The sequence below is a fragment of the Propithecus coquereli genome, unplaced genomic scaffold, assembly GCF_000956105.1.
Source record: "Propithecus coquereli isolate 6110/MARCELLA unplaced genomic scaffold, Pcoq_1.0 Scaffold14, whole genome shotgun sequence".
Lineage (NCBI taxonomy): Eukaryota > Metazoa > Chordata > Mammalia > Primates > Indriidae > Propithecus > Propithecus coquereli.
In genome coordinates, this window is record NW_012138302.1 from 15,422,096 (window position 1) to 15,435,220 (window position 13,125).

General features: G+C 35.1%; 1 protein-coding gene across 1 annotated transcript in view; it reads left to right on the forward strand.

The window, feature by feature from the left end:
* The window catches only part of ZCCHC11 (zinc finger, CCHC domain containing 11), an 88,106-nt gene that overhangs the window by 56,997 nt on the left and 17,984 nt on the right, over positions 1–13,125 (forward strand). Inside the window, exons 20-25 of the mRNA XM_012639344.1 lie at positions 4,439–4,516; positions 4,665–4,842; positions 5,288–5,335; positions 5,423–5,505; positions 11,182–11,297; positions 12,217–12,437. Coding sequence (XP_012494798.1) covers positions 4,439–4,516; positions 4,665–4,842; positions 5,288–5,335; positions 5,423–5,505; positions 11,182–11,297; positions 12,217–12,437 — 724 coding nt within the window. The remainder of the gene's footprint in view (positions 1–4,438; positions 4,517–4,664; positions 4,843–5,287; positions 5,336–5,422; positions 5,506–11,181; positions 11,298–12,216; positions 12,438–13,125) is intronic.

Genomic DNA, 13,125 nt, shown 5'->3' on the forward strand with positions numbered 1-13,125 from the left:
TTTAGTTGTCCAATTAATTTCTTTCTAATTTTAGTAGAGACAGGGTCTCACTCTTGCTCAGGCTGGTCTCGAACTCCTGAGCTCAACAAACCGCCCGCCTGGGCCTCCCAGAGAGCTAGGATTACAGGCATGAGCCACCGTGCCCGGCCCGCCCTCTTTCATTTCTGATGTTAGTAATTTATGTACTCTCTCTTTTTTTCTTATTTAGCCTGGCTAGGGGTGATATATATGGTTTTTTTTTTTTTTTTGGGCCAGCTTTTGCAAACCAGGGGTGATTTGTTTTTTAACAAGGTTGTTCATGTAGAATATTTAAAACTTATTAATTAGGCCTGCCAAGGCCAATATCACTCTCTATATTAGTCTAATTGTTGTTTAGGCTTTACATTTGGGGATTTTATGCATGGTTCTTCTAGTAATATCATTTGCCACTTTGCCAGAATATTATGATTAACAAAAATGGATCACAAATTATGTTTTCGTGGTGATTTGTCTGTATTCTCTCATTATTCATGGATTAGGAGTCTGGGGTAGCACAATGTAATGGAAAGAGCAGGGCATGATATTTGGAGCCAGAGAAAAACTAGTCAGAATCCTAATTCTGACCTTGTGGCCTTCAACAATCTGCCCAACCTCCATGAATCTGAATTTCATTATCATTAAAAATGTAATAGTAATATTATATAGTAATATTATTTCAGTGTCAGTATATGGAATAGAGATGTTGAATGCCTTTGAATGTAGTAGATGTTCATAAACAGTGCTTTTATTATTTTTACTATTACAATTATTATTATTAGCACCATTATTAATATTATTATAGGAAAAATATAGATAAGATTGCCATATTCAACTTCAAAAACTCTCCTGTTATCTCCTTAACAGACATATGCTTAACAATTGGTAAAATGAGAGACAGTTCATGGATTGTTTTCCAACATAATGAGCTTTGATTGTGGAGGACTTTGTGATACATATAGATGGATGATACATGGATTTTTGTTTCTAGTCTTTTTTGGTGTTTGTCATGTGGGACCCCATTGTTCATTGCTCTGGTATCATTTAAGTATTGATCATTGGAATGATCATCTTCTGACAGTAAGAATGTGTTTGATGAAGCTAGTGATCGCTGGCTCTATTTGTAATTGAGCCTAACTTTAGGTGGCTGGGTATGAAGGCTTAGCTAAGAGTGTTTTTTGATGGTCAACAATACAAAATTCTTTAGGTCAAAAGGAGCTTTCCTAAGTAGAAGATTTTCAGTGTACTCTAGCAAAATCATCATAGGTAAAAACAAATTTTTACGTAAAAATAAATTTCAAAAGAGATTTTGGAGTGTTGTTCACATTTGATTTTATGAAATTCTGGTCTTTTATCCTGTATCAGTTTAAAAATTGTAATTATTGGATGAACCTTGAGGACATTATGCTATGTGAAATAGTCCAATCACAAAAAGACAAATATCTCTTTGATTCTGTTTATACAAACTACCTAGAAAAGTCAAATTCATAAGGAAAGAAAGTCGAATGGTGGTTGCCAGGTACTAGGCGAGGAGGGAGGAATAGGAGATTATAGTTTAATAGGTACTATAAAGTGTTTTAGTTTTGCAAGATGAAAAGAATTCTGTGCACGGATGGTGGTGATGGCAACACAATAATATAAATATATTTAATGTCACTGAATTGTACACTTAAAGAGGGCAAATTTTATGTTATGTATATTTTACCACAATGAAAAAAATTACAATTAAATGTAGCGATAGATGTTAAAATATTACAATAAATTAAGGAAATAAATATGGAAGTGGGTCACTTCTTATATAAATATGATTGATTTGTTTGATGAGGCTTCAAAGGGAGGATTAAGTGCTGAGTGTAGGATGATTAGTGTTGAGTGAAAGAGCAGAGAGAGAGAGAGAAAGAGATTGAGAGATTTTGTGTGTGTGTGTGTGTGTGTGTGTGTGTGTGTGTGAGAGAGAGAGAGAGAGAGAGAGAGAGAGGGAGGGAGAAAGGGAGGGAGGGAGGAAATAGTATTAGTGAGTACTTCCGGGGGCTGAAACAGAGTGGAGAATTAGGTACAGTGAAACATAAGAGTTCAAAAGAACAGACAAAATGAGTGACTAGTTAATTTTTCAAAGCCCACAGATCTATCTGCTGTGTTACCAGACAACATAGTTGTGTTGGATCATGGATGTTACTCGAAGGTTAGAATTCTCCTAAAAGAATCAAGGTCTAGCCTGGGCATGGTGACTCACACCTGTAATCCTAGTGCTCTGGAAGGCTTAGGCAGGAGGATTGCTTGAGGCCATGAATTTGAGACCAGCCTGGGCAACATAGCAAGACCCTGTCTCTCTAAAAAATAAAAAAAATTAGCCCTGTGTGGTGGTGCACTCCTATAGTCCTAGCTACTTGGGAGGCTTAGGCAGGAGGATCACTTGAGCCCAGGAGTTCAGGGTTGCAGTGAGCTACAATTGCACTACCGCACTCTAGCCTGGGCAATGGAGCAAGACTCTATTAAAAAAAAAAAAAAAAAAAAAATCAAGGTCTAAAGAGTTGGATCATGGTTGTTACTCAGAAGAACAAATTCTCTTAAAAACAATCAAGGTCTAAAGAGTAGCTTATATTATTTCAATATCTGGCAAATAAATAAATCCATTTTATAAAGCATGGAATACCTATAATAGCATCTCAATCTTTAAGGGTAAAATTTTTTTTTTTTTTTTTTGGTGGAAAAGAGATTTTTCTTTTTTCCAAAAATTGCACCAAAGTAAAACAAAGCTCTAGTTGATGTGAGCGTGTTGTGTAGGCGTTAGCAGTACTGCCCTTGCTACTTATTCATTGGACAGTAGTGCTACCCCAAGAACAGGATGGTTAAGGGTAAAATATTATATTTCAGCCTTTTAATACTTTCCCTTCTGTCTTGAGGGCAGGATCCCATGTCTTTTGTTTTAGATATTAATATATGTAATTACCAGTCTTTCACTTTTATGTTTTATGAATTGTCAGAACTTATGCTAGATGACTTTTGGTAACTATATTTGTTTAAGTTATATGTAAATACAAAAAGCAACTTATTACCTTAAGTCCCTGGAAACTTGATCTTTATATAACATACTTACAGAGTAAATATATTAATTCAACATATATTAAATATTCTCTATATGGCAAGCTTTTATCTAGTAGGGTTTGGGGCTCCAGATATAACCTATAGTCCTGACCCACAAGGACTTTAAACCTGAGAATGAAGTTGGAGGGGTTAGACATGTAGTTAATTTTGCAAATTACTATCCCATCAAAAACGAAAAGGGCCATGGCGCCTGTCTTATCTCGTAGTTTTAAATTGTACTCTGGTTTAACTGTACCCTGGCACCCATTGAGATGTGTGTGTGTGTGTGTGTGTGTTTGTGCTTGCATGTGTTTGGGGAAAGAGGGAGAGCTGCATAAAGAAAAGGTGTGGTATGTTTTCTCCACACAGGCTTCTCTTAGAGTGCCTCTGTTTTTATTTGTTTTACATATTGAGCTTCCAAGAAAATTCCATTTTAGGAAAGGGTTCTATACCTTAAAAATAAAATTTGTAAACTACTGACTAATTTATGCAATCTCTCATTTTCACTGAGAAAACTGAGGACTTAGAAGGATAATTGTTTTGCCCAGAATCACTATTTTACAGGACTGAGGCCAGAAATAAGGTCTTCCGACTGTGAACCTATTGTACCTTTCTACTTTATTGCATCTCTTTCTTAAACCTCCTTTAGAATAAAAGTCTCAGAATTACTTGTGAAGGTCAGTTGTGCCTATGCAATCATCTTTTGGGATACTTTTTTTCTTGTAAAATAGCATTTCTTTTCCCCTCCCTTTTCCCTTCTGTCCCTAGGACAGTGAATTATGTATTACTCGTAATTAATAATGAAAATTTATAATCTTTATCAAGATGTCAGGGAAAGCTACCTAATTTTCCATTAAAATATCAATGTCCAAGTGCTTTTCAGCCTTATCTGATACAGATAAATGATTAAATGTACTAAAATCAAAACAGGTCTGTTGATTTCCTGTGGGTACACAATCAATAGGTATTATCTATTGTATATTTGTACATCTGTGATCCTTTGATGAAACTGCCATTTTCGTTTTCTTTTTTTTTAGTTTTGCTTCATTAATCTTGGACTGGATGTGTTTTGATAGGCCAAGTAGGTAACATCAAATAACATCAAATATGTCATTTGGAGTCTGATGCTCTTTAAGATATCCTTTTCCAGCTTTGGTCTTTCAGATACATTTTATTCATTAATTACTTGGCATCAAATTATACCATCCTGACTTGTTGTTTTTGGAAGAAGTATTTCAGTATGTCTTTTATAGGTAAATTATAAAATGGTATAAGAGTATTTGGGCCTTTGGGTTGGATAACTTGAAATCTAATAATGCAATTACATTTCTTTGTGCAGATCTTTGATGGAAAACAGATTCCACAGAGAATGGTTGATGGATGGAATGCTTTTTTCTTTGATAAAACAGAAGAACTGGTAATTTTTAAATAGTCTTTATGTTACATAATGCCCACTGATAACTTGTTTAGGATTTGCATAATTTAATAATTTTACTTGGATTTGCTGTTCATATTTTGGATGATACTGTATAGTTGTTTCTCTTTTCTTTTTTACTTATTTGTAGAAAAAACGTTTACCTTCACTTGGAAAGAACACAGAATCATTAGGAGAGCTTTGGTTGGGACTGCTTCGCTTCTATACTGAAGAGTTTGATTTCAAGGAGTATGTAATTAGCATTCGGCAGAAAAAGCTATTAACGACTTTCGAGAAGCAATGGACATCCAAGTGCATTGCGATTGAAGGTAATCATTTAAGCTGATATTAATTCAGGAACAAAACTAAAATTTGGCCAATGACATTTAGGAGAAAACTGGAACACATTAGGATTTGGAACATTCTTCCTCTTGATTTTATTTAAAAATTTTTTTAAATTTTTACTATTTAGAGATGGGATCTTGCTATATTCCCCCTGCTGGACTTGAACTCCTGGACTCAAGCAATCCTCCTACCTCAGCCTCCTGAGTAGGTGGGACTACAATACAGGCGCATGCCACTATGCCTGGCTTTCTTCCTCTTGATTTTTATCAGTTTTCATCCCTTAGTCTATAATTTTAAAAGAATAACTTGCTGATTTGGATAGTCTGAGTCAGTGGATATAGTATTAGACTCCAGTTATGATTACTAAGTATATTATATTTTACAATGAACAAAATTCTTTATTTAAAAAATCATATACTTCTTTTCCAGATCCTTTTGACTTGAATCATAACCTTGGTGCTGGAGTTTCTAGAAAAAGTAAGTATTAAATATAGAGATTACCTCCTTTTAAAGCTCTGGCACACTAATGTCTGCATCTTTTTTGTTTTCTTCTTTCTTTAATAGTGACCAATTTCATCATGAAGGCATTTATCAATGGAAGGAAACTTTTTGGTACCCCTTTTTATCCACTCATTGGCAGAGAAGCTGTAAGTTTACATTATTTGAATTCTGAATCTTTTTCTTTTTCTTATAGAACTTTTTTTTTTTATGGTACAAGGAACTTTATCCAGTTTCCAAGTTGACGTTAGGGAAAAAGATGGTCATAGCTCCCTATATTTTTTCTTACTGCATTCATAGTCCATAATGAGATACATTTTTATTAGATTTTCTTTGTTTATTTGTTAAATTCAGTCTCCCCCACTAGACTGTGAGCTCCCTGAGGGCAGGATCCATGTTCATAAGGTTTACTTTTATATCTTCAGTTCATATCATAGTGTCTGGAGCATTGGTTATGTAAAATAAGGATTTGTTGAATGAGTGAGAGTAGATTCAAGACTCAGGATTGTTGAATTTTAGGTGCTGCTCACTGTCCCTATTGCATCTCTAGAAATCTTGATGAAAACATACACAGAGGCTGGGTGAGGTGGCTCACGCCTATAATCCTAGCACTCTGGGAGGCCGAGGTGGGAGGATCGCTTAAGGTCAGGAGTTTGAGACCAACCTGAGCAAGAGCGAGACCTCGTCTCTACCAAACAATAGAAAGAAATTATCTGGACAACTAAAAATATATAGAAAAAATTAGCCAGGCATGGGTGGCGCACGCCTGTAGTCCCAGCTACTTGGGAGGCTGAGGCAGAAGGATTACTTAAGCCCAGGAGTTTGAGGTTGCTGTGAGCTAGGCTGATGCCATGGCACTCTAGCCCAGGCAACAGAGTGAGACTCTGTCTCCAAAAAAAAAAAAAAAGAAAATAGACACAGAGAAGACAAAAACCAGAGAAATACTTTATTATTTAATAAAATACTTTTATTATTATTATAAATTATTCTCTAATTTTTGTGTAGCATTGGTGAGCTGAATTAGATGGCACGGAACTGAGAGGTTTCCTTTTGGCCTGAATGGGGTGGCATATTGTCACACATTCTCCTTGATCTCACTCTGGTTTTTGCTTGCTTTTCTGATGGTTAGGAAGACTATAGGAGGTCTCTGTTTCAGAGCAAGAGACTTCTAAGAGAAGAAATCTCGAGAGAGAGAAAGAAAAGCCATGTGTTTACTGTTGTATAATGAATGTCCTTAAACTCAATTCAGTACATTTTCAGGACTCTTCTTTCTTGGGGGCTGAGAAAAGCAGAGAAAAGTCTGGATCTTTTTTCCTTTGGAGCACTGGTTCTCAGATATTTTTGATTTTCTAGGTGTTAGTAATTATAATGGAGAGAAATAAAATAACAGTAAAATTTGAAACAGCACAAAAACCATGTTAGAACAAAATGACTAAAAAAGGAAAACCTAAATAATTTTACAAACATGTTAATTGAAATAGCAATAAATGAAAAGCAGAGTCAGATAAAAACAAATATGTTGATATACTGATAAAGCATTTTACCTGAAAATTGTGGGAATTCCAACTGTTTTTGTGTATATGTGCATATGTTCAGTAGGAACCCAGTAATGTTGCATGCAGTCAGACTTTTTAGTAGAATCCTGAATCAGAGCCCTCAGTAAATGGAAATGTGCTAATTTTAGTTTATGAGTACAAATATTCCATAATCCTTAATAACTCAATATGTTATAATAAGTAGTCCTCAATTACATATAGATATCAAAGTCTTTGGTCTTGAATGTCATTTGGGGCCCAGGAGAAGGGACCGATGAGCCTGCTAATGATTTTTTGATCTACTTTATTCTCTTTTAAAAGTCATTGTTCAGTATTCCATAGCTTGAATATACTAGTTCATTTAACTGTTTTCCTTTGATGGACATTTAGGTTATCGTCATTATATCAGTGTTATAACTTGTACAGGTTGAGCTTCCCAAATCTGAAATCTGAAATACTCCAAAATCTAAAACTTTTTGGGTGCTGGCATGACATTCAAAGGAAATGCTTATTGGAGCATTTCAGATTTTGGATTTTCAGATGTGGGATACTCAAGCAGAAGGTATAATGCATATATTCCAAAATCTAAAAAAATAGAAACTCCAAAACACTTCTGATCCAAGCATTTTGGATAAGGGATACTTAACCTGTATTGTAGAAAATATTCTTGTACATAGTCTTTCATGTTTATACTTCATACCCATTTCACTCATAGGTACTGGGATTATAAAAGCATACAAGATAGATGTGTTTTATTCCCTTTCACTAATGAAAGATAAAGAGAAGTATATTTCCTATTCTTTCACTTTTCTTGTTCCCTCAAATATTCCCACTTCAACTATTCTTTTACATCAATTAGGTCCTCACATATGTTGACCCCTTTTGTCCCTATTCGTCAGGTATTTTCTTTATTCATTTTCCTGCTCTATTTGACTTATATTCCCTGTCTATTCTCTGGCATATAATTTAGATTCCTTTGTGCCGCTCTCCCTCCTGTGCACTATTATGTGTTCAACCTTACATGAATTCAGCCACCTACCATGTGCCTGTACTTGGGTCCCACTTTTTACTTCCGCCCTCTTCACTCTTAGTAGATCCTTTAACTCTAAGATAATAGATACTACCAGATAAATATTCCTTCAACTTTCTGCCACCAGATCTATAAACCTGTCTGCATCTGCAGATCTTTCTTTTATCAAAGACTTAGTCCTTCGTATGCACTCTGGATCTCTACTCTGAATCTTCAACCGCTTCATCTGTGAAAACAACTTTTTAAAAAAATTTTTAAACAATTTTTATGGATACATAATAGTTGTGCATATTTATAGGATACATGCGATATTTTGTTTTTTTCCCAATAGATTTAGGGGGTACAAGTGGTTTTTTTGGTTACATGGATGAATTGTTTAGTGCTGATGTCTGGGCTTTTAGTGTACCTGTCGCCCGAACAGTGTGCAATACATTGTACCTAACAGGTAATTTTTCTTCCCTCATCCCCCATCCACCTTCCCTGCTTTTGAGTCTCCAGTGGCCATTGTACCATTCTGTATGCCCCTGCTTACCTACAGCTTAGCTCCCACTAATAAGTGAAAACATGTGATATCTGGTTTTTTGTTCCTGAGTTACTTAGTATCATGTGAAAACATTTTCAAAGATGAAATACATAAAATGTAATTGCAGATCAGCATTTATAGATGAACATTGACCATCAGTTTTAATTATAGGGAACACTAACTTTAACCCCAATTAAGTGAACTGTTATCTCCCCAAAAAAGAATTGCATTCTTCTCATTAGTAAACTTATATTACAAAAAATTATATACAATTATTACTATTAGCATATTTCTGATTTCTTCAATACTTAGTTTTATGGAAATTTCTTGCTATCTAAATACCTATATTACACCTTCAATTTTGCCCCAGTACCTAAAATACTTACTTCCTGGCTCTTTATAGAAAAGTTTGCCAACCTCAGATCTAGGCCACCTTAACTGGGATTGTGGAATAGAGAAAAGTAGATTCAAGAGATGTTTTCAGGAATGGAATAGATACAACTTAGTGATTACTTACAGGTGATAAGTGACGAAGAATAAGTTCAGGATGATTCCTTGATTTCTGCCTTAAGCATCTGGGCGAGTTGAGAAAGGCCTTTATTTTGTCCTGGCAGAAAATAGGATGATAATTTTAATTAGCTACACTGGTTTATCAATAGTATATGTGAAGAACTATCTCTCTCATCTTTTTTTAAAAAGCAGCTTTATTGACATAATGTACATAATGTAATTCACATAATGTACAATTCAGTGACTTTTAGTATAGTCAAAGGATTATGCAACCATCACCACAATTTACCTTTAAAACATTTTCGTCTTCTCCAGAAGAAACCCCTGTCCCCGTTAGCAGGCAATCTTTATTCTCTCTTTTCCCTTCTTCCCAAACTACTAATCTACTTTTTTGTCTTTATAGATTTGTCTGTACTGGACATTTAATATAAATGGAATCATATAATATGTAGCCTTTTAGAACTGGCTTCTTTTACTTAGCATAATATTTTCAAGGTTTATCCATGCGGAAGCACATTATCAGTACTTCATTCCTTTTTATGGCCAAATAATATTCCATTGTATTGATATACCACGTTTTATTATCCATTCATCAGTTATTGGATATTTGGGTTGTTTCTGCTTTTTGGCTATTATGAATAATGGTGATGTGAATGTCTGTTTACAAATTTTTGTGTGACTGTATATTTTCATTTCTCTTGATATGTACCTAATAGTGGAATTGCTACATCATTTTGATAAATTTTATCTTTAAATTTTTGAGGAATTGTGGTACTGTTTTTTAAAGTGGCTATGCTAGTTGACATTCTCACTAGCAATATGTGTGGGTTCCAGTTTTTCCATATTTTTGCCAATAACTTGTTACTGTCTTTTTAAATTATAGCCATAGATAGATTTGAAGATTATAGCTGTAGATAGATTTGAAGACAGCTAAATGGACATGTTCTCTTGCCTTCCAGTAGGATGGATACTGTTAGGACCAACAGCCTTTGTGACAATGCAAAACTGAGCTAAGGCTTAGAAGAATAAGCAAGGTGCTAAGATAAAGCAAAAATGAGCCTGGTTCCAAGAGTTGGGAAAATTATTTACTTCTTACTAGTTTCCTATCTTCTCTTTGGGTCTGCTCCACTTTATATAAGAAATGTTTTATTGCTGGGCACGGTGGCTCATGCCTGTAATGCTAGCACTCTGGGAGGCCGAGGAGGGAGGATCACTTGAGGTCAGGCGTTCAAGACCAGCCTGAGCAAGAGCGAAACCCTGTCTCTACTAAAAACAGAAAAAATTAGCCAGGCGTGGTGGTGCATGCCTGTAGTCCCAGCTACTGAGGAGGCTTAGGCAGGAGGATTGCTTGAGCCAAGGAGTTTGAGGCTGCAGTGAGCTCTCATGACGCCACTGCACCCTAGCCAGGGTGACAGAGTGAGACTCTGTTTCAAAAAAAAGTTTTATCTTCTAAAAAGCTATATGCAAATTCAATCATATTTGAAATAAACCAGATGATTGCTTTATTTTTTTAATTTACTTTTATTTTTTTAAATTTTCGAGATGAGGTGTCACTATGTTGCCCAGGCTGGAGTGTAATGGCTATTCCCAGGCATGATCATAGCACACTACAGCCTTGCCTCAAACTCCTGGCCTCAAGTGATCCTCCCACCTCAGCCTTCCAAGTAGCTGGAACTACGGTTGGGCGCCACCACATCCAGCAGGATTATTTTATTGACATAAAACTCTTTTTAACAGAGAATAATTCTTTTCCAGAAGTGGCCTGGTGTAGCAGAAAGCATGAGCTTTGTAGTCAGACTTAGCTCTCAATCTTTTGTCAGAGACTTAACCTGGTTTTTTTTTTTTTTATTTCAGCATATTATGGGGGTACAAATGTTTAGGTTATGTATGAACCTGTTTTTTTATTTTTTATTATACTATGGCAGATGACTTGAACTCTCTGAAACTCAGTTTCCTCATTTATAAAATGAGAATGAAAATAGTATCTATTTTATTGAGATTTTCTCATTCATCTGTAGTATTTCTGTATAATATAATGTGGTTATAAAGTGATTAGTACTATTATGATGATTCTCAATCTTATTTTCATGTCATGGTTTGGTTACAGTGATATTTATTTCCTTTTTTTTTTAAACCACGTTTGCATCTTGGTCTCCTTTCCATTTGGATTCAAAAGTTTTATAGTGATTTTTTTTCTACTAATAGTAAAATTACATTTTCTCCCTAGGAATACTTCTTTGATTCGAGAGTACTGACAGATGGAGAACTGGCTCCCAATGATCGATGTTGCCGTGTGTGCGGAAAAATAGGCCACTACATGAAAGACTGCCCTAAAAGGAAAAGGTTGGCAAATGATTACATGTCAACATTACAGGGAAAATAAATGTGAGGCAAATTTGTAGCTGCAGTTGTGTTCAGAAATGTTTAAGTGAGAAAGTTCAGGGCTTTAAATTGGACTAAGGTAAATGTTCATTTCAGTGGAATTTCGTAATAGAGTGAAATTTGTTTGTGGTATAATATTGTCCTGTAACATTTATTTTTTTCATTCATTAATTCATTTTTTTTAATTGAAGAAGCATTTATTGCCACCTACTGTGTGTTGGGAACTGTGTTAGGAGCTAAGAAAAAAAAATGACCAAGACATGGAGTTCTTGCTGAGGACATCAGTCATGCAAACCAATAATTAAAATATAATCAACTGAATCCTTGAGATAAATGCTATGAGCTATACGTATATATATATTATATACCTTGAGGAATATATATCTTTTATTCCTCCTCAAAATATATCTATGGATCATACTCTTCTGGGTTCTACATCCTATATTTAATAGGTCAGGAAAGTCCCATCTTTTTGTCATCAAGTCTGGCTTAATAGAAAAACTTGGAACTTTTCAGACAGAACAAACTCCTAGTTTTCATCACTGCTGTTTACTGACGAATAAATTTAGGTAAGGCACTTATCTTCCCTAAGCCTCAGTTGCTTCTTTAAAATGAGATAATAAATATCAACCTCTAAGGATTATTAGAGGTTCAAAATTTGATATTAATAAATTTAAAATATATTGTATTACAAAACTACTGGAATACCCAGTTTCTGTCAAATAAGTAGGTGTGCTATAAATGTGAGTTTCCTTGCCTTAAAAAAGATGCATGACATAGTGGGCATGTTAGTCCCTTTGTTATTGTGAGACTCTTGTATAGTTTAGTTTGTTCTGTTACTCAGTTTACAAAGTCCCTAGCCCCACATTATTGGTATCAGCAGTTTACTCTTTAGACTAAAGAAGAAAGACAGTGAAGAAGAGAAGGAAGGGAATGAAGAGGAGAAAGACTCCCGAGACCTTGACCCACGAGACCTCCACGACACTCGAGACTTTAGAGACCCCAGAGACCTTAGATGTTTTATATGTGGAGATGCAGGACACGTACGAAGGGAGTGTCCAGAGGTCAAGTTGGCACGTCAGAGGAATAGCAGTGTGGCAGGTAAATAGAAAAGGCCAAAAATAGTTTCTGGTGGAAATGAAATCATTCATGTTGTTATCATGCTAAGAACACTGATTCTTCTCTGTCCCAAACCTACTTGTGTGAATTTGGGCCTTACAATTTCTTAAAGAGACAAAGTTTAGGCAGGCTTTTACTTTGCACAGTACTTGGATATGTTCACTATCAAGGTCTCCATAGTCTATTGTGTTCAATTAACTCCCTCTAAGTAAGTATTCTTTGGATTTGAGTCAGACTCTTCATCTGTTTCTCTCATTATTTATATAACATTCTTTACAAGAGATTTTTTTTTTCTGGAAATATATTGGAGAAATTATATTAATAGTTCTTCCCACTGCTGCTGTAAGAGAGTGAGACCTGTACCTGTTGTATTTCACAAGAGATTTTAAAAATTAGATAGTAACCTAAGTAAGAGATTATTGAAAGAAAATATAGAGTATTTTAGAAGTGTGATTTTCAGTTACTCAAGTTCTTATTGCAGAAAGTATTTTATTAAATAAACATTTTGCCTCCTTTAGAAAATCAGTATGGCATTGTTTTTGTTTCATTCTAGAACCAGTGTGTTTTTTATTGATCCATAGGATTGAAAAATGGCTTTTTAAAAAAACTTAGTTTTGGGCCGGGCGCGGTGGCTCACGCCTGTAATCCTAGCTCTCTGGGAGGCCGAGGC